Consider the following 27,086-nt stretch of genomic DNA (forward strand, 5'->3'; position numbering starts at 1 on the left):
AGGCCCTGGGGATATCCCTGAGAGGGAAGGATTCAGAGGATTCCACACCTGCCCTTCCTCCCTCCTCCCTATCCCATCACACACAGCTTCTGTGCTGGGGCAGGACAGGCTGAGGCAGGGGTTCCTTACAGCCTCCCTTGCTGGGATTCTTCAAGCCTTCATCTTGTTCCATTCAAGGCCTGTTAATTTTCCTGTGGAATAATTGCAGCTGCTCCAACAAAACCCAAACCTGGTCCCTGTGTGCCCACAGCAAACCCCCCAGCTACCCAGCAGCCCCCATTGAGGCACAGGATCTGCAGAACTGCACAGAAATGCCACAGAAGCCCAGAATCAGCAGAAAAGAAAGAACCCCCCATCTTTACTCTGCTGTAATGGATGTTTTACCATTTAAACCCATTAGCAGCAGTAATTCCCACATGCTGGTATTTCAGTGCTCCCCAAGGCCTGCAGCACTGGTTTTCCCTGACATGGAGGCTCAGAGCCCTGGGATGATGCTGAGGGTGTCCCACAGGTGCAGAGCTCAGGGGGCTGCAGGGGCAGAGCTCTCTGGGCAGGGCTGCCAGAGCCCTCCCCCTGCCCAGTGACACCAGCCAGACACGCTTGCTGCGCATTAATATTCTCACAACAACCCCCCTCCAATCAGTCTTTGCTAAAAGCATTAATTAAGACTTTAACATTTCTGATCCCATCAATTTTCTGTTCTCTTCTTATTAAATAGATGTACTAGGGGCGTTTGAATAATAACTGCCCAAACTTTGGGGATAATGAATAAATGAACTTTGCCAGCCTCTGGCTAAGCATGAAATTTGCTGTGGAGTAACAAATGCAACGGAGGCAGCTCATACATTAACCAGCCTAGTTTTGACACACAAGTTTGGGAGCACATTATTTACTTACTTACTAATTCTAAGCAAGACTAGGCTCCAAAATGTTTTATGCAGGAAATGACAAATGACGTGTTCAGACAGTCTTTTGCCCTCTCCATCACAGCGTGAAGCTGCTCATTCACCCATCTTCCCTTCAGTGGGTCTGGCCCTCTTGCCACGCACAGCGAGGTTTCCAGCATTGCAGGCCCCATTTTCCTCAGGAACTTTGCCAGAAAAGGAGCACACCACAGACTGGGTAATTTTGTTTTTTACTCGCTGGGTCTTGGCACTTTGAAGGTCACCTGTGTGCTATCAAACCGCTTTTGTTCCGTGTATTTTTACATGTGCATGGCTCTAGCTCCAGCTCTGTTACACTGCTGTAAATCCATTGGTTTTTGTGGAAATCCATTAACCCGCAGTGGATTTATGGCAGTATAACTGTGAGCGAGCTGCAGCTGATGGCGCAGACTGGAAATATTACAAGGAAAAGTGCAAAGTTCTATTGATTTTCTCTCAGGAAAAATGTGTGTTTCCTTATGATTATATTACAGATGACTCAGCTCTGGCCCCCAACAGCCATCCCTCATGTTTCCCTGCTTGCTGGCTCTGCGAGGAGCCTGTGCTGTCCCCAGTGCAGGGACCCAGGGCTGCCCTCCCCAGGCACCACCCGCCCCACCCGCAGTGCTGGGGGAGCCTGTGCCCGGCTCCCTGTGGCACTGCAGGAGCCACAGCAGCCTCCCACGGCTCTGCAGCACAGGCACTTATTCCTAATCGATTCTGACAGCAGACACCACCAGGAATGCTGAGATTTATGAAAGAGCAAGATTTGCCACCAGCCTCTGTCCATTAAGGGTACGGCAAAACCTTGCTCTGCCCTTTGTAAATACAATCAGCAGAAGTGAGGCAGTTGCCCTTTTCAGAAGAAAGAGCACTCTCAAAGGACAGATGTTTTAGCAAAAGTTCTCAACACACTCACAAGCTATAAGGCTCCAAATTTTTTTACAATTTCTCTTCAAAACGTTTCTCATTCCTTTAAGTGCTTTTTAAAGACTAAATACTGTACTGAAAGCTGCACTCTCCTCTTTAGCCACTTATTTTCCCTGCACTACCGGAATATGGGGCCAATTATAGGCTGTGTGTTATGCTAAAAAAAGCTGGTCTGAATGTGGAAAACATGGCCCCAAAACCGGAAGGACTCATTTTGCACATTTTTAAAGGCAGACATGTAGTGAAGTGAAGGTAAAGTTAAAGAAAGGCAATCTCACTTGTTGAAGTTATCCTGTGTGCTGGGAATGAGTTCTCTCTGCCTGCATACAGGTCTTCACTGGAAAGAAAAGATGCCTTTTGCTCTTGCTAGTAGAGATTTTCCATCAAATCCTCAGGTTATTGTTTAGTATTTCTGGGGTTTTATGGTGAATCGGAATATAAGAATTGTTATTCCTACTGTGGCATGCTTAATTCTGATCTCAGAAAGGATAAAAAAAGTTACTTTTACTTGCAGATTTAATATTTTTTCATCTTTAATGTGATTAAAGTCTAAAAGACCTTGGTAATTATACTCCTGTCATTGCACACAAAACTTGCTGCCACATCCCTTTGCAGGTAACAGGCTACAAAAGGAAGGGAAGGACACACTCGAGATGATTGATATATTTCCTCCAAACCACACAGTCTGTAATTTAAGAGACAATGTACTCTGTAAGTGATGGAACAAAAATATCAGAGCAGACCAGATACCTGTTTACTTGGAGACCAGTTGGGGTAGGGCTGAGTTGAAATAGAAGCATAACTACTCTCAGACAGACATGCTTCACTGCTTCAAGCCTCAGCTATTTATTTAGATCAATTTAGGCAGATTTTCTTCTTTCTCTTGTGGAAAAATTTTAGTTCTCTCCCTTAGAAGGAAGTTGAGGCCCTGAGAAATATGCTCTGCCCTTGACAAAACAGCAGTAGCAATGAAGAGCTGGCCAGAGGACCCCAAACACAGGCAGGTTTCACTTGCGGGACCAGCCCTTGGTGGAAGGGCTAGAACTCCCCTGACATTGCAGGCTCCATGCACACCTCTGCTGGAGATACTGTCCTTGAGCAGATTCCCACACAGGAATGCTGGTATTTGTTCAGACATGGTCCAACATGCAAATCTTTTTCCCACCTACCTTTTCCTTCCCGGTTTAGAAGCTCCCATGTGCACGTGGAAGCCGAGGACTCTGTTCTGCAGTGTCTCATGCTCTGATGCACCTCCAGGCTGGCAACAACCTCCTCCTCCTTGTTCTTCCAAAGAGCAGTTCAGCTTTTTGTGGGAGGATTATGGACTGCTCCCCAGTCCTACAGCTGGCAGTAATGGGATGAACATTACTGTGAAGATTTTGTCCCCTTTGGGTCCCCATGGTGAGTTTGCCCCAGTGCAAGAGGCTTTTATTACCACAGTGTAGTGCATGTATCAAACACAGATCTGTTTGGTCTCAAACCCAGGGAGTTCAAGTGGCACAAATCCCTGGCTGCTGTCACTGGCAGCCCTAGAAAAAGGAAATCCTGAGCACCTGGGAAAATGGCAATCCCTTCCTGCCCTCCTTCTAGGACAGGACTCAGGTACGAGGTGAGGCAGTGGCGTGTCCTGTGTTTGCTCTGCAGCTCCTGCAGGCACAGTCCTGCTGCCACTGGAGCTGTCACTCTGCCTTTCCCACAAGGAAACTCCTCTCTAAAATGCCACACAAGTGACAGGATAAGAGTCAGACATAGGAAATTTCATGGCAGTTCACTAAATTCAGCTAACGAAGGTCATGTTTCTTTTCCAAGTCATCTTACTGGCTCACTTGAAAAACAAGCATTTTGCAACAGAAAAATAACTATTTACTGTAAAAAAGCTTCTTTAAAGGAAGCTCACCTGGATAAGAAAAGTGACAAAAATTATGCATTTTAAAAATCTGAATATATTTTAAACAAACCTTGGAACTAGGTTACACAACATTCCAGGATGATTTATTTTGATTTTCCACTGCTCGATTCACCTTTTTTCAGAGAGGCCTGGGGCAAACCAAAGCAATTTACATTGAATGCCACACACTGTCCCACTGTCCATCTACCAGATCTTGCCCTGACTGCCCAGAGATAGCTGGTGGCACCAAGGAAAAGGCAGCTGCAGCCTGCAGATTCTTGTGTGGGCTTTGGCACAGGTGAGGGTGTCTGAAAAATAACTGATTTCAATTTTATTTTGTTTGTACTGCATCTTTCCTCAAGTCTCTGTGCTGTGACAAGGCAGGGAAGGCATGCAGCCATCAAGCCTTCTCAGGGACATTCAGGACACAGGGAAAGGCACACACATCTGTAAAAACTTTATTTCAAAATCTTTTTATTCAACTGTTATTCAGCAATATACAATACAGTTTATAAACAAATGTCTTACCTTGTTTCCAATCTTCATTTAAAAATAAATATTATTGACAGTGAATATTAATTATGGTAAGATGTACCTTTTTAATGTCTCCAAAAGAAATAATTTAATTAAAAAAGAAAAAGGAAATCCAAAAAAACCTAAACACAATAATCTACTAAAAATATTTCCTTTCTTAGGAAGGGTTTGACCCAACATCTTTACATATTGTCATAAAGATAACTGCTCAACAGTTCGTGCAAAATGAAGAGTCAGAGGAAAGGTTTAGAAAAGAAAAAATATTACATTAAAATAGAGAAATCATAAGTGCCATGCACAGAGCAGGGCTTTACACCATAGAGTCTGGAAACTAGATGCATTATTCTATGTGGTTTACTTTCTTGTGGCATCCCCAAAAATATGTTTTTCCCCCCATGTAGAATTTATCATGCTTCTTTCAGTCTCTTTCTGTCCATCTTTGAAACGGTAGGGATTTCTTTCTCAGGGGTTTTGTTTGTTATTAAATAGGTTCCTTTCTGTTTGGCTGAGGAGGAGTGGAGGGAGCAGTCTGTCAGTGGTTTACTAATAAATGTACAAGCTTATGCAGTATTAACAGGGACATGTATAGGAGTGGGTCTGTAGCATAAATAGGTCCTGTACCTAGAAGAGAAAGAGACAAGGGAGAGAAGGAGATTTGATTTTTTATCTTTTCCAATATAGAAGATTAAATGCAAAAGAGAAATATAGGAAGATTCATTTTTATCACTTCAGTGCCAGGGGTCAGAAGCTTAATTTTAATAGTAAAACAGCATCCTCAAGCTATTCAACTCAAATAGCTTTTTCCTCCCCCTCCCAAATCTGACTCCACTGAGGTCATTTCATTATGTGTTACTAATGGTATGCCTAAACTTGGCTTCAGCCAAGTTACCAGCAATTGAGATTTCTATAAATACACCATAATCTGGTATATAGTTTCTTGAGAAATGACAGGTATCAACCACCCATTACTTTAAAGGGAAATGACAAATGCTGCGTCTGTGCTTCTTGATTAACAGGACATGAACCCATTCCATTTGGAATGGGAACAGCAAGACCTTGACATCTTCTTTACCTTTTATGGAAAAGAGCAGAATTTTAAATTAAAAATGTGCTCAGGAGCTATAGAAAAACAGAGGTCAGGTGTGGAACACATCTGTTCCCGTCAGCCTGTCCTAGGAGAGAGATGAGCTCACTCATGGGGCAGGACACGCCGAGGCAACTGCTCCCAGCAACCAGGGGCAGCCACTCCATGCTGCAGCCACCAAGGCTGTCCCTGCCTCACACCCCTGCACACCAAGATATTCCCTCAGTTCTTCTATTGTCTAGCAAGGTGGGCTGAAAAGATACAAAAAGGTGTGCACACATTTGCTGTGTGCGTTGTGGTGTGGACCCTCTCTCTGGCATGGGAGGGCTGAGCCATGGGGCCGAGGTCTCCTGGCCATGCTCAGCCAAGAGAGCAGGACACACAGGCAGGAGGCTCTGCTGTCACCTCTGAAAGGGCCATTGCTGTGCTGCTGGCAAGGGCAAGGGCAAGGGCAAGGGCAAGGGCAAGGGCAAAGGCAAAGGCAAAGGCAAAGGCAAAGGCAAAGGCAAGGGCAAAGGCAAAGGCAAAGGCAAAGGCAAAGGCAAAGGCAAAGGCAAAGGCAAAGGCAAAGGCAAAGGCAAAGCAGCCCCATTCCCTGGAGCAGCTCCATTCCCTGGAGCAGCCCCTGCCACTGCTGCAGGGCAGGACACAGGTGCCTGGTGCTCCCTGAGCCCGGCTCAGCCCATGCAGACAAGGCCAGGCTGGACCACAGCAGCTGTCTGGGCCAAGTGTCCCTGGGGATACCTTCCTGAGCCACGAGAGGACCAGTGTGTGCAGCTTCACCAGCAGGGGATGGATGTGGGACAAAAGCAGGAGTCCAGTGGGAATTTGCCCTGCAGCTGAAGTGCAGAGGGACTCCTGGGGAGAGAGCTCCTCTCTGCTGAACAGCCCACCTACAGGAGTGACCAATGCCCAAAACACTGACTGCCACCCAGACTGTCAGAGACACTTTGCACAGCATGAAAAATTTAAAAATAAGTTTTCTGTATCTCTGGAAAAGTTATTAGGGCACTTCTGTTTACGAAACTCACTTCAGGCATTGTAATGTGAAGACTTTAGTCTTGGTCTCTAGGACATGTGAGTGTCTCCCAGCTGTGGCATGATCAAAGGAAATGCCTCAAACAGTGCCTGAGCAAAGCACTGCTCTTGGGCTCGCTGCTCCAGCTGCCTCGTAATCTACACACACCTCACCAGCAAGGCTGGAGCACGATTACCCAGCATCAGAAACAGCACACAGCAATGTGGTGTGCAAGTGAGGAACTCAAGAAATGTCCCCACAGTGCTATCTCACAGACACACAGACTGTGTGGTGATTATTTAGTTATTAAGGTTTTAATTAAATCCCTGCATGCACAAACACGTGCTCAGGACTGCCTGCACAGCAACAGCAAGGTATTAAGATGAAGACAGGATTTTTGTTTTGAAAGCTGAAAAATCATTAACAAACACAATTAACTCCAGAAGCCAAAGGAGTTAGTTTGTAACTCATTGCAAAAAGACGCTAGAAGTGTGTGCGGGCCAGTCCTCTCTTCTGGGACAAGGCACAGCTGTAAGAAGGCCAGCCCAGGACAGTCCCCAAGCACTGTCACTGTCCCCTGAGCCTGGGGATAGCAGGGGCAGCCTGGCAGCAGCTGACACTCCTGGCAGCTGCACATACCTCAGTGCCAATTTCGTGCCAATTCCACACCTGGCCAGCACTGCAGGGAAGAGCTGGCCTTGGATATTTATTATGATCAAACCTGAGGGTGCTGAGAAACCATTCTTTCTCTGCTGGGGAAAGAACCCAATCTTCTCTTCTGAGAAGCCATTCTTTCACTGCTTTCAACGAACAGGGCTTGAGTCTGAGATGCTGCCAGCTGCTCAGACAGCAAGATGTGCTTTTGTGAGGGGGAATTCCCCTGGAAACACTGAGAAACTCAACCTGGAGAAATGGGCTCTTGAAGCTCAAGTGTCCTCACAACTGTGGTGCTGAAGGGCTGCCAGAACACCAGCTTAGGATGGTTTCTGCTTTGAAGGGAAAGCACTAGTAGTCACAACTCCTTGCAGCACCTGTGTGCCTGCCTACCAAAATCATTGCTATGTTGGTTTTACCTTTATGTACTAGTTTTAGTGTAAATTTCAATGCAGAACTGTGAATTCAACAGTCCAAGTTCTGTCTTTTCCTTCTGTAGAAACTGCTGTTGTTTTTAACCTATATTCTCCATCTTCTCTGACAGCAGAATGTGAGTTCAGACTCTGTTAACAGAATCTCAGCAGTTAAATGAAACATATTTAAAAAAACTATTTGAAAGTGATTTTTCTTACTGCACACCACATACAAGCTTCATTTTTTCATACTGAATTCAGTGCTGTTCTGCCCTAAGACTTCAGGCACTACTGGACACACAGAACTTCAGAATTCTCCTCCCTCTAAATATAAGCAGACCAGACAAAGAATTTCAACAACAAACTGAACTTAGTGTCCTCACTTCTGCTGTTACTGCAGTAGTGGAAGTCTTGACTTTTAGTTAATAAATTGCTACACCTGAAGATGTAAACAAACAAAATGTGGGCTTGAGCATGAGGCTCTGGACACATGATTGACCCAGGTATGAGAAGAGAGGGTTCTTATCCAGACACCCTAAATCAGGAGTACACAGTAACTTGCAGACTACAGACACTTGCAAGAAAACATTTCACTGATATTTTGAATATTCATTTGATGTTCTGCTATTGCAAGCTTATTTATCACTATACAGACTTACAACTTTGCTTTTAAAATATTTATATGCTCATGGCCAAAAGGGAAAGTCTACCACCATGTAGAACAAGAACAAATTGTTCTCTTTGTGTATGGTGAATTGCTCTCTGGCATCACTCATCCTTTTTTGCAATTTATGACATAATAGTGTTTTACTGCAGTTTTCTAGTTAATTTTTTTTTTATGCCAGAATTAATCACAGTTTGACTTAAAGCAGTTCAATCGAAAACAAACATTAATTGACCAAGTGACTTGTGACACCCAGAAAAAATGGGATGATTCTTTTACAAGCTATATTTAACCAGTGGTCAAAACCCCCAGTTTCCTGCAGTCACCTATTTTTCTTACTAGAAAGAATCTGAAAAGTCCTTTGATGTCTCTTTTTGAGATGGTGGTAAAATGCAGTGGCCCATATAATAAAAAGCTGAAAGACATCAGTAGCCTATTTTCCTTGAAAGATGAGATAACACCTGAAATCTGACTGTCTATTGATGATGGAGCTGGGGCCCTGGTTGGCAGTGTCACGAGACATTTCTCTGTAGTGCCTTTTATGCAGTGACCTGTTAGCCTTGGCCTATTTCCATACAGAACAATATCCAATTAAAGCACTCAAACCTGGCATTTCATTAAGAGGTGGCCATATAGATTGATTTGTTCTATCAGTCCAGAAAATTTGAACTGCACTTGATACATGTTCTTGTTCTGGTATCTATGGAAAAAATGGAGTTTTACATGGGTTGCTAGTCAAGGATCGTTACAAACAATAACCTCCTAGATGAAACAGATTCTCACTCACTGACATACATTTGGAACACTTGCATTGAATTGAATTTCCCCAGCTTCAGACCTATGATCTTCTTAGAAGCTTTTAATTGAAATTTCTAAAGTCACTATACACTTACTGAACCAAAGAGATAATAAGCTACACCCCATTAGAACTATTCCACAGTTTGAGACAAGATCTTATAAACTGTCTACACCCTTCCACTCTTAAGTACTTCCAGCACAATCCACACACTGCCTTTTTGCTTTTTTTTCCATCTTTTGTTTTGCACTTAATGCCTTAAAATTCCCACTTCTCCCCAGGAGCTAATTCTCCAGGATGGTGTGCAGGAGTGCATGCAGAGCCTGTGCTGATTTTAGCAGGCCCTCCCAGCTCAACCCTAGAGCACTGCATGGAGCAGGAGGTGGTGTTGTTCAGAGCAGTACTGGTACAACAGACAAAAACCACTGAACTGTGGTGTCCCCTTGCTCCTGGCTGGCTGTGCATCATCCTGCCCAGGCACAACCAGAAACAGCTCCTCAGCTGCCTTTTGGTGGAGCTAATTTCAGCAGTGCTGACTGCCCACATATTTATGAGCAACTGCATGGGCTCTGCTTGCCACTGAACCTGCCTAGAAGGCATGATGACAAAATTAGTTTTCTATCCACTACAGTTTTTATTTATGATTTGCTGAGTTTTGGAACAGCCTTCCATAACTCATCTCAAGAAAATGCCTCACAGAAGTCAGCATATGTTTTTATTTCTACACAACCATGCAGGTAGAAGCTTGTGATTCTGCTTTGTTCCTTCATCCATGACATCAAGGTTTTTAAGGTCAGGAGTAAATCTTCTCACACAGCCAGGTGAAACTACCAGCATTGCCCTCCACACCCTTCATGATAATGCCCACATTTCACTTCCTTATCCACACCACAGCCTCAAACTCTCCAGGAAGCTGAAAGCAATTTTACTGGCCAGAAAACACTCACCAGAGTTTTTTAAAACTCTGTCATTATTTTAGGTCTTCTCAAATACACCTGAGTTTCACTGTTTCTCCACTTCTCTCTCACAATATCCACTGCAATATTGAGGCCTGTATTTAGAGGTGAATTGCCAAAACCCCACATTACAAGAGTTACTGAAAGCCTCCTGTCCTGGTTTTGGAAACTCAACAGGTTTTAATATTTTAAATAAGATCCATTTGCATTTGGAGTATTTAGGAGTCCTGAAAAGAGGACACTAAATTACAATCATTTACTTGCCCACACCTGTATCTGTTTATGTGCTGGGCTAAACTCACCTGAAAACAATGAGGTGAGGCAGAATTTAAGGCTTGATATCTCTACAGAAGCTGCATACATGACAGCACATAAACTTCCTGAATAGGTAGAAAAATATGTGTATTTGAGGAAAAAAGCCAATTCCTTGTAGCAGCCTGGTGCTTAATTTTGACTGTTCTTGATGTGACAACTTGAAAAGTTCACCTAGGATAGAAGACTGGTGTTTTAGTGGTTTGGTGTTTAAGAATTTAGTGTTTTAGCATGGTAGCACTAAGGCTACAGATTAGAAAACAAATATATTGGTTGGAAATGAGAGAGAGGTGTAGTCATGCAAGGAAATGATGCAGAAATAAAAGTTTGGTTCTGATAAGAAGCTAAGAGAAGAAAAATATTCCTTCTGCAGTATTGATTTTCTGAAGCACTGCAGTGTTCTGCTGGAAGTCAATGTGTGAGTGCCTGTGGGACAGGACAGACACAGGCAGTGGTAGAGGACTTGGGGATGTGTTTCATAGGGCACCTGCAGCTATTGAGGTGGATTTTGACCTCAACAGAGCTCATTTTAACTGAGACTCATTAAGGCCAAATTTTCCTTAAAATGCTTGTGCTGACAATCCCTGCCAAATATGCTCATGGCACACAGACCAGCCAAGTGCTCTGTGATCCTCTGCAGAGGCTCTTCCCTCTCCTGGATCATAAGAACATCATTAGACATAAGGCACAGGATTAAATGGACAATTGGTCTGACCCATTGCACAGCTGCTGCAGGTCTGCAAGGCACAACACTTTTGCATTAACAGCTCTCACAAACAGGAGTTGTTGAACTAGTGGATTTGATGAATGCAGGGAAATGCATATCTGCTATGGAACAAGAAATACTCCTATATTTATACACAAATACTTCTGGTGTTAGGTTCCCAGAGAAATACGCAGTTTTCATTGCCAACAGACTGGCAAAAACTACCACTAAAGTTACAAGAAATAGAGGTAACACAATATGGGAAATATTTTCCCTCATTATCCCCATTTCCCTTCTGTGGTAGCCAAAAGTGTACAGAACAATCAGCACTCTACCCAAAGCCTCCCTCTGCTGCTTCAAACACTCCCTGTGCCTGTGAACACCTCTGTGCTGAGGGCAGGCAGTGCCCACAGACAGCCCAGAGAGCTGCAGCTGAGCTGAGGGAGCCAGGCCCTTGGGGAGCTGCTCTTGGGGTCTCTTCTACACTGGAGAGAGACAAACAAACCACCCAACCACACCAGATCTCCACTTGGGAGAAATTAAAGAGTACCTTCAAGACAACAGCAGGAGTAACTTATACCAAGCTCCAAAAGGAAACACTGCTCTGGATGGTGTCAATGGTGAACAGAACTGCACCCTGACTGCTTAAAATGAGTCATTCATTCCATATGGATTGTACAGTTCAAATTCTTTCTATTGGTTTGCATTTACATAAGCCAGTAACTTTCCTCTTTTAAGACCTGCAGCTGGTCTCTACTTTGTATTACCATCACATAAACAGATTTCTGCTTTGGTATAAGTGAAAAGATCTCTCCTTGCCAAACATCTTATTACAACTCTCAAACCATGCATCTATGAATTTGTTTTAATTTCCAGAATTTTCTGCAGTTCCATAATCTAAAATTAACTTAACAAAACCAAGAACCATTAATTCACTCCCTGAAAGTTAAATAACGAGACAGACAAAATTCTTTGTAATGAAATTTGGCGGAAAATGAATTCTGATTTAAAATATAGAAAAATAAGTAACTGAATGAGTGGTAGTTCAGGTGGTAAATAAGCAGCCAGTCCTACACTTCCTTCTTCTGTACTATTATGTGAGCAATTCCAGAGCATATCCATACACATAAGTAGCAAAAGCAGAACTCAAACTGCACAGAGCATGAGACAATGAAAAATACCGGGATATAGTTTCAGCTGCTGAGCTTTGAAGCAAGTTTGGGGCATATTCTCAGGTTTTCCATTAAAAGTAGGAGGACTAAAAAGTCGTATTGCAGAAAAGCAGGCAAGCTAGATATGGTCACAGAGTTCCATAGGAACTTTATAAAAGGACTAACAATGAGTCCTACTGGACCGAACCACAGATTCCACATTCTGAAATTGATACAAGTTGTAAATATTTGCAACCCAGAAATAAAGATGATGACCCTGTGGTTCTCACTTCACTGTTTTTAGAGTATTTTTGACTTGATCAGGATTAGGAACAAGCTGCCAATGTAGTTGTAATTATCACTCCAATCAGAATTACTAAACTTAAGCAGATGCAAGTGCAGATTAAGGATTTTTTTTTTTTTTGAAAAATAACCCTATCCTGCCCATAATTAAAAAACAGAGCTAAGTGTATTAGCAGAATGCATGATGACACACGAGAAATGGCTGTACTGAGAGCATGTGCCTGGGAAAAAAGCAGAGCCTGTGATTTCAATAAAGAAGGGATCACCTTTTTGCTGAAAACAGCATTTTGGGACTGACCCACAAATACAGACCCTCCAAACATTTCCAGTGACTGATATTTGCTAGGTGTTAGTTACTAAAGACTCTGCTGTGCCCTAGGTGTAAGAGATGCCAAGCTTTGCAGAATAAAGCTGCAAGGGGTTATTTGACAAAACTGTGGACATGGGACATTGCTCAATACCCTCTGTACATGTGAAATCTTCAGCTCCTCTGTGTGAGAGGGATTCAGATTGGCACACCAATTTTAAAAATTATGAAGCCGTAAACTATTTCTAATTATATCAGTTTGATGAATTTTACCCATAGAATCATGGAACTGGTGAGGTTGGAAAAGAGCTGTAAGATCACCAAGCCCAGCCATAGGCTCAGCACCACCAGGCTGTGTACCACTAACCCATGTCCCCAGGTGACAGATTGCTTGTCCCTGAACTCCTCCAGCAGCATGGCAACAAAACAGGCATAGAAGACAATGTCCATGAGAGAGCTCCCTGTGCTCTGCCAGCTTTGGAAGTCAGAGCCTCTCCCTGCTCACACAGGGATGCCCTGCTCCTGATGCCTCAGCTCTTAGCTTTTCTATTTTTCAGATTCTGTGCTGCTTTAGTGGGTGGGTCTGGGTTTCATGTTAGGGGATGGTTCTCTTCACAGAGTAGGGAGACAAAACAATTCCCTCTCTAGCTGGGGACCAAGGACAGCTGACCCAGATCTCAGGCCCAAGAGCACAAACAACTGTAGGACCAAAGAGAGAAAACAAGAAGGATTGGACTTCAAAGGTAAAGCTGTAATTGGACAATTAATACACTAATGGATCAGAACTTATAAAAGTGAGAGACCCCATGACCACTCATCCATTTTTGTAGCCATTTTGGGTTGTGCTGCACAAGTAGATCTATTGAGACCTCCTAATAAATACCTACTTTATTCTTTAGCTCTGTCCAGTCTCTGTTCTAGGTCATCCTTCACAAGGCATCCCTCCCAGCCAGGGGCAGGGTGAGAGCAGCTGTTGTGGGGAGTGCTTGGGCTCCTTTGCTCTGTGAGCACAGCTCCCTCCTCCAGCCCAGCACAAGCTCGTGCTGGCTCACACAGAGCCCTCTGCTGAGCACGGCTGCTGCTCTGCCAAGCTGCTCTTCTTTCCAGCTAATAAAATTGCCTCCCAGCTGATAACAGCCTAGCAATATAAAGTGCTTGGTTGTTAGCTGCTGTTGTGACAAATAATACCATTCTGCTGACAACCCCATTTTTTCCAATACAAACCTACTTGAACTGTTTATTATTGACATATGGGACTGCTCTACCATTATCTAATTTTAAAAAACACATAGTAAACAGCAATAGTGAGCCTGACAGCATTCTTACTGCTTTAGCAAAGCTAAATCAAAATCCAAAGCAACCTCCTTTTATTGCCAGCACAGTCCTGTCAGGCTCTCTTAAGTAAAAAAGAAACACCTACACAGGACTACTGTAAGATTCATTTCCTGGCAGAGGCTACTTAGTGTTTGCTTCCCAACTACAGCCCACACTGCTAAAAGCCTTCTCAAAACCAGTACCAGTAAGGCTGTCTGGGCATTTCTTTGTGCCACCACTGCTAAGCTTTAAACTGTTAGGGACCTATATAAATCGACAGCACAGTTCCAGCATTAGTTTATACATCAGTAAAGCTGCGCCTGTATAGCAGAGGTGGGGAGTGAGTAACAAATACTGCTTCTCATAAAAGATACAAAGTTAGCTGCTGCTGCAAGCCAAGACTCTGTTTTGCAAAGTATCTATTGAAATCATGCATAAAGAACTACATATGTATTCCTGCCCCAAATGCTGTTTGCTCATGCAAAAACACATGTGCGTGCACTGAGCCTTTCTTCATATAAATTTCTAATTCTCACTCACTAATGAATCAATCTTATATAGAAATCTAGACCGGTGTTAGATACAGCTGCAATATTCACTAAAAAGACCTGTAACACACCCCTCGTTATGTTTAGTAATATTTTTAGAAGATTTTTTCATCTATAACTTTAAGATTTCAAAGAAATTCAAATAATATTCAGATTTCTTCAAGGGCACTGAACAGGCTGGAGTAGAATAGGTTAGTACAGTTTTGTCTGTCCTCTGGGGAGCAAGCAAGAACCGCTGAAAGGAGGTTACTCAAATAAATTGCATTTCCACAGTACAAAAACACCCAGGCACAGCTTGTTTCTGCCCTAGATAATGAGGTGACACAGTGCAGCAGTTAGTGCTTTTGTCCAGTTCGAGAATTAATCCACATTACACAGACACAAAAGAAGATATTTGACCTCACTTGTCCCCAAAGCAGTCTAATTTGCCTAGATATTAAAGTGCTAGTGATGTGTATTTAATGAGAATTCTTTTTGCATGTTTATTACCCAGTGACATTTAGGAGGTCAGCCTGATAATTCAGTTATGGCCCCTGTCTTGCTACTTTATTTAATGTAAAGGAAAATGTGACGTGACCCAGGTTGCATTTAACTACAAGTAACATCAGAATTGAGCTCATACATGGTCTCATAAAAAGCACAGGGGAAGTGGAGTAGACCCAGACATTACTGAGAGGGAAAGGCAGGGAGCCTGAGCCAAACAGCCTCACAGACTTTCCTTGCTTGCCATTTCATGTACTGTTCATCTATCAAACATAAAAGAGCTCCACAGGCTGTATCTCAAACTAGCAGAGAGTCATTAAAGCCCTGACAAAGCCAGGAGAGCCCTGAACTCAAACCCTTACCTCAAAGTTAGTCCAAACCCAAGCCCAGAGTGCCCCTAACCAGCCACAGCTCAATGAAACCCTGTGCTCCTTGCTCTGCTGTCTCTGAGCTGCACAGACAGGTCTCCTGCTTGCTAGTGCAGCACAGATCTGAGTCTCCCCGTGCCTCCTGCCTCCAGGTGGGCTGGCCGAGCCTGCCCTGCTCTGCTGAGCACCACGGGCACCCAGGATGCAGGGCTGGGACCTGCTGCTGCTGCTGCTTGATCTTGGCCAAGCAGCCCAGGAGCAGAGCTCCTCCTGCCTCACACATAAAAGGCTTTGAGGAGGGGAGGGACAGGCATGGAGTGAAGATTTGTGTTCTTCCTTGCAATGACCACTTCATCTGTGCATAATACATGAGCCTGTGCTCCTCCTAGAGCTTCTTGTTTCACACTCCCTCCCATCTTTGTTTATTTTATTTAAAGCTTTCACTCCTGAGCTTTGAGGCTGAAGATCAAACAAATAAAAGGGAATTTGGAAGCTGCCATGTCTGATCTACATTCTGCTCAGAAGTTAAACTAAAAATTGCCCCCAAGCCAATACACAGGCACTCATTTTGGAGACCATTTGGTAGGATATAATACAGTCAATTTCCTTCCCAGGAGGTCAGGATGAAGATCCTTGTTTATTACTGCACCATCAGATGACACAGTTAGTCTCACGACTAAGCACTGGACTTAAATTTAGAAGATCTGAAATTAACCTTTCATATTTAATTTCACAGCTGTCACATGACTCAACAAAGTCAGTTATTGTTCTTGTGTCATTTATCTGTCTCAAACACTTGGACTACAAACTTCCTGAGACAGAGATACTGTGTGTTTCACTCAGTGATGGTCCTGCATCCCCCCTACTCTACCCAGGAAAATCCAGGAGCACTTCCAAGCAATAACAACTGTGTAAACTTTCACTTGCTCACCCCCATTTTTCTCCTACAGTGTAAGATTCCATTTGTGTACAAGCATTTAAGCTAAGAGCTCAATATTATTTCATTTAGAACCACAGGGATAACTGCTTCTCTGATAGTGTTAAAAATGTTATTGCCAGCAGGTCTTTGTCTCCTCACAGCCCAAATCCCATTTTCTAGGCTTCCATGAGACCACAGCACCAAGTTTTTATATGGTTGTTTAAACATCACAGATAAAATTCTGTTTATATAGCTAATATTTGTGGCATATTGGTCAATTTTTCAGTTATACTGGATCTATTGCCTTAGTTACCAGAATGCTGACACAAACTTCAGGCAAATACCATTTCTGATGATGTTCAAAACAATGGATTTTCTACTTATACCCAGTTTGTCAGATGAGACTCTCTGCTCCTTAAATAATCTCAGTAACAGACACATTTATCCTAATAAATTCGTTTTTCAGTTCACTTAGAAGATGTAAAGAATCACACTTCTCCCTGGTGCATGGCTGGGGCAGCAGCTGAAGTCAACAAGAGCCCTGCAGGCACATCCCAGTGAAGCATTTGATCTATAATCATGTTTAATGGAATCCAAGTACATAGAGGCCCTCTCTTACTACACTGAAAGTGTTGGGAAGACTTCTATTGCAAGGAAAGTAGGATTAGAGGCCAATTCATGCAGGACACCGTAGCTAGTGCCATGCCATCACCTCTCAGGCAGAACTCTCCAGTGTCTTAAATGAGGATGAGTCTTAATCGCTGATAGCAAATCCATTGTTCAACACATTTCTGCTTTTATACAGAGGAAATATCCCTGTGTACAAGGAAGAGACTTAGAAATGCTAAATACTGTAAATGTATCAGACTATTCAATTATTACACACAGATTTGGTGCAAGCACTTATCTGTATGTGTTATGGAGCTCAAAACAGGATAATGAGGCACGTGCATTACAGTGCTATGCAGATATAACTCATACAGCAACACAAGGTTAGGTCCTGCAGGCTAAACACCACGTGAACAAAGATTTAGTTGGATTTGTTGGCCCTACTGGGTGGAAAACCAGTTACAACACAGCCTCGGGGGGTGGACTCAAAACAGGGCTTCTAGTTCCCAGAAGAAAATAAAAGGAAAAAAACCCATTTCCTATAAAGCAACTGCATTCTTTATGGAGAACAATAATTACTGCACCTAGCTGTAGCCCTAAAGAACACCCCTTTAACATACAAATGGGAAACTCAAAAGGTCTAAAATGTCTTTTTCTTTTAGGACATTTTGAAGAAAGTTTAGTGCTTATCCAACCCAAGTGGCAGCACTGGAGACCCCAGTCTTCCCTTTCCTCCTCTAAGCCCTCATCACACTGGCTGCCATGTTAATATTTTATCCAGGTCTCTATGCAACATTCATGTCTAGGGAAGATTTCTTGCCTCTGCTGAGGCTGTCTCTCTGCTTCATCCCTGTCCCAGACAGTCTTTCTACCCAGGAGATGGGGACTGGGGCAGCAGCAATCTGCTTCTTCTCTTTGGAGCAACCAAAGAGACATCTTGTGGTAACAAGACTCAGGCAGTTCTGGTCCAGAAAGCACCTGAATCAGGAATTTTTGAGGAATTTTCAAGTTCTTCAGCTACAAATTTTCAAAGCCATGCTATGACTGATGTTCTATTGATTGGTAAGTACAGGCAGCTCCAAACTGCCATAGGTGCAGAAATTACAGCAAACCAGGGAGAAGCCTGTTATCCAGGGAGATCTTGATTCAAGCAGAGTGAAAAGGCATTATTTCTACAAGAGGACCATACCAAATACACATTAATTACCTCCCTCTTATGGGGACAAAGGCAGGTTTACACCTTATTAAGTCAGTACAGGAACAGGAACAGTCTGACTTGGCTTTCTCCAGCACTGGAGCTGCCACGGAGTGGCACTGTTCACAGAGACCTGTGTGCCCAGCAGGGAGCTCACAGCACCAGATTTTTGTTTAGCCAGTTTTGTAGCCTTCAGCATCAGTCTCCACCTGGAGACCCCCACTAGATGTTTTTTCTGTATTCTGCATTACCTTTTTCACTGATTTAAATCATATCATTACCTCCACTGCTGGCCACAACACTACCAGTTTATTTTCAGATTTTAATGCAGCCTAGAAATGATGCAGAAGTGCCATACCCCAAACCACAGACATGTAAAAAATCAGGACAGACAGCAGTTTAGCTGATCTGGGCAGGAGGTCTTGCCCTCACAGGCATATGTGACATGCTGTCTTGGCAGCACACGCTCACATCCATCTGTTGATGTGGAACTGAGCCCGCTGCACTTCCACCGTCCTGGTTTCAGTTCATATGCACCACATAAGCTCTGGGTTCAGCAGGCAGGGTGCACAGTGCTCCAAGTCCTGAAGCCAGCCTCTACTGTCAGCATGGAAAACACTGCAGGAATTCTCACAGTCACAGAGTGGAGAGGAAACATGAGAACAAGCCCCAGCCCTGGGGTCCCAGGAGAAGAGCAGATATTTCCAAACAAAAAACAGTAGATCATGAGCCTCTCGTTTAATTTCTTGGGGTCAGTGGATTCAGCAAAAGCAAAATAAACTTCTTTAAATGCCCACAAGCACCTGTAGTTAGATCTCAGGAACTGTCACTTTATCTACCACTAGACAGCAATGAGCAACCAGCTCAGTCTTGGGAATGGTAAGGAGTAAAAATCTAACTTTCACATGTATTTCTACAGAAGAAAGAAACTAAATTATTCAGAAAACAGGAAAAGGCAGTAGCCAGATAAAACACAGCACCTGTAAAGCACCAGCAGGTCACAGTGACCCATATAGGGATGATTTCCATTACTCTGAGCCAACACCTGCAGCTGCTTGCCCAGAAAGTGTGAAGGGGTATCAGGAAGAAGTGTGAGCTTCCCTGCGTGAAGATTATGAACCTGCGTCAGAAGAGACTCAGCAGAGAGGGGAGCTCAGGGCCTTCCCTGCACAGTTAGTGGCATAAAACTGTTTCCTTTTCCCACAGGTAACTTGGCAGGGACATTTGTTCAACATTAGTTAAGTGACAGTGGCTGAGAGGAGAGCTGAAGCCCAGCCAGAGCAGCACCACACCTCTGAAGCTTGAAACACTTTTGCAATATGGATTTAAGACACTGTTCTTCCTCCCAGACATGCCTGTCATTGGATAAATAAAGGTTTATAACTGCCTTCTTTGGCAAACTGCAATATGGTAATGTGGCATTAATAACTTAATACAGTATTAACTGATAGACAATCAGTATTAGCACGATGTTTACATTTGGAAAACGTTATGGAGCACTGTATTTCCAATTCTTATCCTGCCATTAATTCAGATGTGGAGCTCATTACACAGCAATTGACATTTCCCTTCTGAATCTGCATCCTGCTCTGCACAGACCTTGATTCTGCTAGGGACAACCAGCCCTGTAAGCCACTCACTGATCTGAATTCTCTGCAAATCTAAATTCTCTGCAGAACATCCATGATGTTCCGCTCACTTGAGGCTGCAGCTACTGTTTCAGACGCTGCAAGGGGGTTCTGACCGTGAGGCATAACAAAGGGATGCAGGTCCCAGCCTTGTACTCGGACCCATCTCCCCATCCCTGTGCCTGTGTTCACTCCTGTCCAGGGCAAGGCACAGTCCGGGCCTTTGGGACACCCTAAGTGCACTTTGCCAACAGCCTCGGGTGCAATTACTCAGTTTCAGCGTCGCAGCGCGAGTCCCCCACGGCAGCGGGGTCTCGGTGCCCGACCCGCAAGCGCTGGCAGTGCCGGGGCTCTGTGCCGTGCGGGAACGGGGTCCCTCCCGCCCCCGCCCTACCTGACCCGTGCTGCTGGCGGAGGATGGCGGCCTGCCCGGGCGGCGGCGAGGCCGAGGAGGCTGCGGCGGCGGCCGTCGAGGCGGTGGCGGTGGCGGCGGTGCTGGCGGCGGTGCCGCCCGGGGCGGGGGCCGGCGGCGGCGGCGGGCGCTTGGCGGGGCCGGGCGGGGCCGTGGGGCGGGCGGCGGGGCCGTGGCGGCGCGGGGCCGCCCCGCTCTGGATGTGCGACACCGCCTCGGCCGCCTGCACGTCGGGAGGGGCGAAGCGGGACAGGACGCGCAGCAGCGCCTGAGCCTTGTGCTCCTGCGTCTCGTCGTCGCTGTAGTCCGACACGCGGCACTGGTAGACGCCCTCGTCCTGCCGCCGCACGCCCGACAGGCGCAGCCGGTGCGAGATGTCGTTGCCCTGGACGCGGACCGTCTGCAAGAGAGCGCACGGCCGGCACGGCCTCAGCGGGCTGGCCCAGCGCCGTGCCCTCCGCTGCCAGAGCACGGAGCCGGGCTGGTTCCCCCAGAGCAGCGGACAGAGCCCGGCGCCCCGCTGCTGAAGCCCCACCTCGCGGGGGCCAGCCACAACCAGCCCCGTCCCCGTCGTTCCCACGCCACCCCCTTAGCTGTCACCGACAGCGCTCTGTCACCGACAGCGCTCTGTCACCAGTCCCCGCGGGGTTCTCTCCCCCCCCAGCCCTCACCAACCGGCCCGAGCCACCCCCCGGGGAAAGTGCAGCCCCCGGGGGTCGCCCCCCGCCCGCTGCAGCGAGCCAAGGCCGGCTGGTGGCAGGGTCCCCTCTCCGGGTCCAAGGAGCTGCCCCGTGTGCTCAGCACCGCGGAGAGGGGCAGCGGCACCCGGGCCGCATCGCAGGAAAAGGGGCGGGTTTCCTGCAGGACAGCCAGGGAAGGGGTCGCCTCAGGCGACTGGGGGTTGCAGAAGGCTGGGGAAAAATGCAAGATTCCCTTCCTATTTGGCCCACAGTCCTTTTCCAACGTGGCTAAGGAAGGGCTGTAATGCAAGCGTCACCTCCTCTGGATTTGCAAGGAATGAGACGTGACTGCACAAACAGCAACAGATGGTAACAACGTCTCGAGCCGCGGCTCACTGAGGAGGGGAAACGTGCCACACTCCCGCCGTGCTGCAGGAGCACGGCTGCCAGTGAGACCAGCTGCATTTGTGTGTCAGGAAATGAGGGGGGCATGCAGTAAATCCCACGTGCGTGGAAGGAGGGGTGTGCACCCAGCTCAAGCTGCACTTACGCTGATTTTGGTTGCATCCTTATTTGCTACCTAAAAGAACAGAAGAAAAGGGCAATTAGACTCTGCGCTGCCAGCACATCAACAGGATGCTCATATTCCCACCCCGGTGGAAGGACAGGACATGGATAGATGCAACTTTCTCAGCTTGCCATTCACACAGCCTGAGTGGCTCAGGGCAGTTCCCCAGGTGATGGGGAAAGCAGCAAACCAGCGCTCAGCTGGGAGGGCTGTTTGGGTAAAGTTCCCATGCTGCCCCACAGAAGCACTGCCTCCCCCAAGGGTGCGAACGGTAGCCAAAGAAATGCTTGTTGCATGCTCTGCTGCTCACAGTCACTGGCAAACACGGGGGAAGACGCTTCACCAGCAGCACAGCAGGGAAGGGCTTGGGCAAGCTGGATGCTGCATGGCTCAGGGCAGAGCTGAAACACCCTGGGAGCATGTATCACGCAGCACTTTTCATATTTGGTTATGTTTTTGTCTCCAGCCAACCATGGTAAACCTAAGTGATGCCTCAGACCTCACCGATACGCCTCTCAGGGAGACGGTCATCATTCTCCAGGCTTGCTCTGTCATCATTTATTGTAAAAGCAGCTCACAGTTTTTATATAAGGTTAAAGAAGACATTTAAATCCAAGCGATTTATTTCCCAGTCTGACAACTGACTTACACTTTCCCCAGCTAGGCGGCATCACATTAGCTCAGTGTCTATATGCTTTGCATCTCTATTTGAGCTCTGCAGGAAAACAAGCGTGCCACAGAGAGGGGAGCTGGCACACGCACAGAGGCTGCCACGGGCCACCCTGTTGGCACAGAGGATGGGGGCTGGGGAGGATGACATGTCCTGCACAGTAGGGCAACACAGCCTCAAAGTCCTGCTTTACCCCACTCCTTGTACAGCCCTGTTTGGCACCTGCAAGTTGTCTTTGCTCTGGTGGGGAGGGGTGTAGAATGAACCGGCTTATGCTGGGGAAATGCAGCTGAAAAATTTAGACTAAAGCCTGCCCTCAGACCAAGCAGCTTCCTAGGGGGAGGGCAAAAGGCACGCAAGATTTAACTCTGCTTCATGCATTTTAATTGCTACATCTGAGTGAAAACATCTTGCTGAGCTTCAGATATGGACACAAGTGTGGACGTGAACAAGTAACTGTGCCTTTGTAGGTGCAGACTGGTACCACATTAGTGTACCAACAGCGAGGTGTATCCCTCATGCCTTTCTCTGCACTATCAGTGAGCAGAGGCTCTCCCACCTTTTATAGTGATATAGTCTCCCACCTTCCTAGCTCAGTCCACAGAAGCACTGGTTTTGGCTTGTCCACACTTCATACAACAGCTTTTTTTCATTGCTCATTTTGCAGTGGAACACTTATCATTTTCTGTTTACAGTCCTTAAAGCACTGATGTTTTTTCCTGACATGAAGTCCCTCATGGTGCATGCCCTGTACTCCTGCATTCCTCAGAGGGCCTGGGCACACTGATGCTTCCTACTGGTGACTGGCACTGGGCAGAGGAAGCACTCTGGGAATGCTAAGTTTATTCTGATCACTGCCTAAGCATGTTGCATTTGATGAAGAGATATATCTCCATAGCAATGTATTACCTTGCTCCTGCTGCCGGGGACACTGATGGCTAATTCGTGTGCAAGTTCTCTGGCTGGTTCTTTAAGGTACCACCACTGGATTTCCAAGGAGTAAGAGGTGGATCCGCTGGCTCGGAAAGCACAAGGCATCTCAATATCATCTCCCTCCCTAACAGTCACATCTTTGGGAACTTCAGTAAAGGTAGCTGGGAGGGGAAGACAGAGTTACAAGGGCTGGTTAACAAGAGAGATTAGAAGGCAAGATCAGTCCTTTTCAGTCTAACGTGAGCTGCTTCAGCTCAAGAGCTAAGCGCTGACCGCGGCACAGGTTTCCTGGAGCCCAGGGCCCGCAGGGCGAGCAGAGCATCCAGGACTGCGCACCCGGGGCAGGGCCGAGCCGGCCCCCGTCACCCTGCCGCCGTGGCTTCAGTGGAAAGTTTGAAGAGGACTTAAAACCCCCCTGGTCCTTCTAAGAAAGCCCTCGGCTTGATGCAGGGCCACCGGCGTGCCAGTGTCCCCTCCCGCCGAGCGGCGCGGGGACTGTCCCGGGCTGCGCGCCCGCCGCGCCCCGCTCCGTTCCGCTGCGCGCTGCCGGCAGCTGCGGCCCAACAGTGCCACCTTGTTCTGCCAGAGCCCGCCCGGGCAGCTCCCTGCCCCCAGCCCCGCGCTGGGAACGCGCCGGGGAGGCCGGGCCTGGAGCAGCGGGGCGGCTGCGGCTCGGCTGCGGACGGGCGGCCCCGCAGCCCCGACGGCCCCGCAGCCTCCCGCCAGCAAGTTGTGCCCGGAGCGGCGCATCGCCGCGGAAGGAGGCCGAAGTTCCCTACTCACCGGTGACAATGAACAGCAGAGGAGCGTTGAACATCAGGTAACAAAGGGTGCAGAACAGCCCCCGACTTTCCATCGCATCTATGTGGGCTGCGGGCGGGGACCTGGCTGGGGGCGCAGCCGGGCACGCCTCAATCCATCGCACACAGCGGGTCGGGGCAGGGCTCCTTCCCAAAAAGCCAAAGCCTGCCGGCTAACCTCGGTTTGCGGAGAAGCAAATATAAAATCCACAGCTGGCTGCTCAAACTCGCTCGCAGGTGGAAGCGACGTTTCTGGGAATGCAGCAACAAAATCGCGTCCCGCTCCTTCTCTCCGCCGCGGGCGGGATTCAACTGCCCTGCGCTGCGTGGGGGCTCCCGCAGCCCGAGAGCGAGGAGGCGACGCCGGGCGCCTCTCCGAGCCCCATCCCACGGAGCGCTCCGCGCCCGGAGCTCGCCGCGATGTCCAGCGAGGCGGCGGCGGCGGCGGGGACGAGCCTCCCCTCCCCTGGTGCGCCCGGGCAGCGCCCGCCGTGCGCCCGTCGCGGGCTCTGCCCCTGCGCGGGGAGGCGGCGGCAGCCCGAGCCCGCCTCTCCCCGCCCGGCCGATGGATGCCGTGGATCCGATGGATGCGTGGCCCCGGCCGCAGCTGCCCCGCGGGCCCGGCCCCCGCCCGCGCCCCGCACCGCCCCCCGCGCCAGGCCCCGCCCGGCACCGCCCCGGGACCCGCGGAGCCGCTGGGGCTCGCTCGCTGCCCGGCCCGCTCCGCTCCGGCCCCGGCTGGTGCCGGAGGTACCTGCGAGGCACCTGAGAGCGCAGCAATGAAGGCGCTGCTGTTCGCGGCTGCCCCATCCCCGACCGGGGCTACTCCTGGGCTGCGTGCCCGCGGCGGATCGCTCGGCTGCTGTCAGCCTCCCGAACTCGCTGCGTTTGGTGCTTGTTAAAATACATTAAGGAAACAACAAAAAACCAACAACAACAAAACCCGCTCCTATTGATTTAGAAAACAGCATCAAAACAAGAAAACGTTTCCATGTTTCTCAGGCTAATGCCCCAATTAAAAAATAGAAGCATGAAAAGTCATCAGTAAAGTCATTACAGTGAGTATAAATCATAAGCAGAATTTGATTTTTGCAGTAACTAATGCGAGGGAGCTATATTTTAATAAATTTGAAGTGCATTTCTAAAATATTTGCCCTTTCTCCCCCAGAAATTCCATTAAGAGTCTCCATTTTGTTCAGCCACAATTTTATTTAATGACTGTGATGGCCTGGGATGTGTTTTAAGATCTGCAGAAAATTTCCTTTATATTTTTAATGGTTTCATTCTATACCATAAAAAATATGTACAAAGATTTCTATGGAACAAAATATTTGGGAACATTCTCTTTTTGAATAACTAAATCAGACCAGCCTTGATCTAGTATCTAGTTCCCCAGCTACCTCCCTGTCCCATCAGAAAAATCTCTGGTGGAGGCTGGACCCTGCCAGCTGCTGGCTCCCTGCTAGGCACACCCACCTTTGCAAGTTTTCCATCAGGAAGTTCCAGTAAAATTCACACCGTCCTGAAGAATACACAAACTGCATCAAATCAATATTTCTTGCTGGAATTTTTTTTCTTCAGAGTATTTTCAGCCATTCCTACTGATCTTACCATGACTTAAATCCTGTGACAGTCCTCTGGCAGGTCTATGACAATTGGCCTGAAGAGCAACTTGCCTTTCTCCAGATTGGTTACTGGGAGCCTAAATCCTGCCCCAGGCAGGCCCAGTTCCCCAGGCAGGTGGAGTTAGCCCCCACCAGTCAGAGAAACTTACTGTAATAACTAGTAAACACTGTTTAATTAAATTGTGTAATAATTGGTGACACTTTGCTTTTTCACCCAAAAGCTCAGTGTGTTTCACCCAGCATTATTCCTTTTTTCACGTGTGGCCTCGGGCCACCTATCACTGCAGGGGGTTTTATTGTCACTGTGCCAGAGTCCCCAGGCAGTGCTCCACACACCAGGACATGAGGAAGGCAGGGAAAGGCCATCAGGACAGACACACCTGAGAAAGTAAATCCAGCAGCCTCTCTGCTCAGCAGCACAAGTCCCAGGAATGGGTTAAATTGGTCTTCCGCAAGAGAGGCAATTCCACAACTTTGTGCCCTCCACACAAGGATTGATTAGAAAGCTCCTCTTGGAAAAACAGGATCAAAACAAGTAATTTTTATATCAAATGGCTAGGGACAAATCATGTTTTAAACACTTTTACTCAAGTTTTTATTAAAATTGATGTTTAAAAAGTTCTTCTGAGATTGCAACATTGTGAAAATTTACAACAGCTGGGAAGGTGAAAATACCCAGTTTATGTTAAGTGAGTTTTGGTTCTTAGAGATAAAAAATACGTAATAAAAATGAAAAGGAAAGGCAAATGCATTTAAACTTAGTTCTATTTTAATAAATTTAAGGTTGTTATTGTAGGAGTAGTGTTGGTTAAGACAATTCCATCTTGAATGGTTCTCTCAATATATAACACTAAGCCTTCAGTTCTGCTGTATTTACTACCCTCTAAGTTTGATTTTATGTGTAGCAGCTGACACTGAAGTGCTGATATCTTGGTGTTCAATTAAAGTAAGGAATAAGAAACACAACAGTGTGGTTTTCACAGTCTTAAGTTAGAGTAATCCAAGACTCTTTTTATGTCCTCCTGCTAAAACTATAATGAGGGACTATGGTGCTCTACACTCACTAGCAAGTACTCTGTGCAAATCACCGTGCTCTTAAGATCATAACAGCATTTGAAGTCATTTATTGATTCAATCCTGCTAGCAAAAGGGACTTCTACAGCAAAAGCTCTCACCTGCCTGCACTCTCACCCCAAACAGGTGATGAATGGCAGGAATGTCATAGGGAGAAACTCACTTTGTAGTTGCTGATTCTGCAGCATCAGCCAGCAATTCTCAGAAATCAGGGAAAGCACTATTGAGGTGCTTAAAGTAAAGGCCCTGTTTAGTTGATAACCTTATTTTTTTCGCTGCAGCTGTCTGTATGGCAGATAGGTAACAATATTTTACACTTGGGCAAACTGAAGTTGGGTGTTTTTATGGAGAAATCCTATGGCATTTCCATAGCATTCCACTTCCAAATCAGATTTTACTAGAAAATCCCTCTAATGTAGGATAAACCAAAACCCAGGAGCATTTGTTCTGTAACAGGACTCTCCATCACTTTGTACAAGTGGCTTCATCCTTCATCCTTCTGACTTCAGAGCTTTCCCTGCCACCTCGAGGGGATGGTGGCAGGGAAAGCTCTGAAGTCCCCTTCCTGACTCCTGAGCAGCCTTCCAGGTGAGCCAGGAGGAGTCTGAAAGGATGGAACCA

General features: G+C 46.7%; 1 protein-coding gene across 1 annotated transcript; it reads right to left on the reverse strand.

Annotated features, from left to right (window-relative positions):
• Nucleotides 1-4,275: 4,275 nt before the first annotated feature.
• VSTM2B (V-set and transmembrane domain containing 2B) lies at nucleotides 4,276-24,187 on the reverse strand. The gene is made up of 5 exons (XM_030227761.2): nucleotides 23,750-24,187; nucleotides 22,943-23,127; nucleotides 21,346-21,375; nucleotides 20,098-20,515; nucleotides 4,276-4,896 (listed from the first exon to the last, which is right to left on the reverse strand). The coding sequence occupies exons 1-5, from the start codon at nucleotides 23,820-23,822 to the stop codon at nucleotides 4,808-4,810; spliced, it is 795 nt and encodes a 264-aa protein (XP_030083621.1). The 5' UTR covers nucleotides 23,823-24,187; the 3' UTR covers nucleotides 4,276-4,807.
• Nucleotides 24,188-27,086: the final 2,899 nt, after the last annotated feature.

This window comes from Serinus canaria, chromosome 11, assembly GCF_022539315.1.
Source record: "Serinus canaria isolate serCan28SL12 chromosome 11, serCan2020, whole genome shotgun sequence".
Lineage (NCBI taxonomy): Eukaryota > Metazoa > Chordata > Aves > Passeriformes > Fringillidae > Serinus > Serinus canaria.

Coding starts and splice junctions, on each gene's coding strand:
- VSTM2B (XM_030227761.2), bottom strand. CDS start 23,822: ATGGAAAGTCGGGGGCTGTTCTGCACCCTTTGTTACCTGATGTTCAAC. Junction 23,128..23,749: donor TCTGCTGTTCATTGTCACCG/GTGAGTAGGGAA, acceptor TTCCCCTCCCAG/CTACCTTTACTGAAGTTCCC. Junction 21,376..22,942: donor TCCCCGGCAGCAGGAGCAAG/GTAATACATTGC, acceptor CTGTTCTTTTAG/GTAGCAAATAAGGATGCAAC.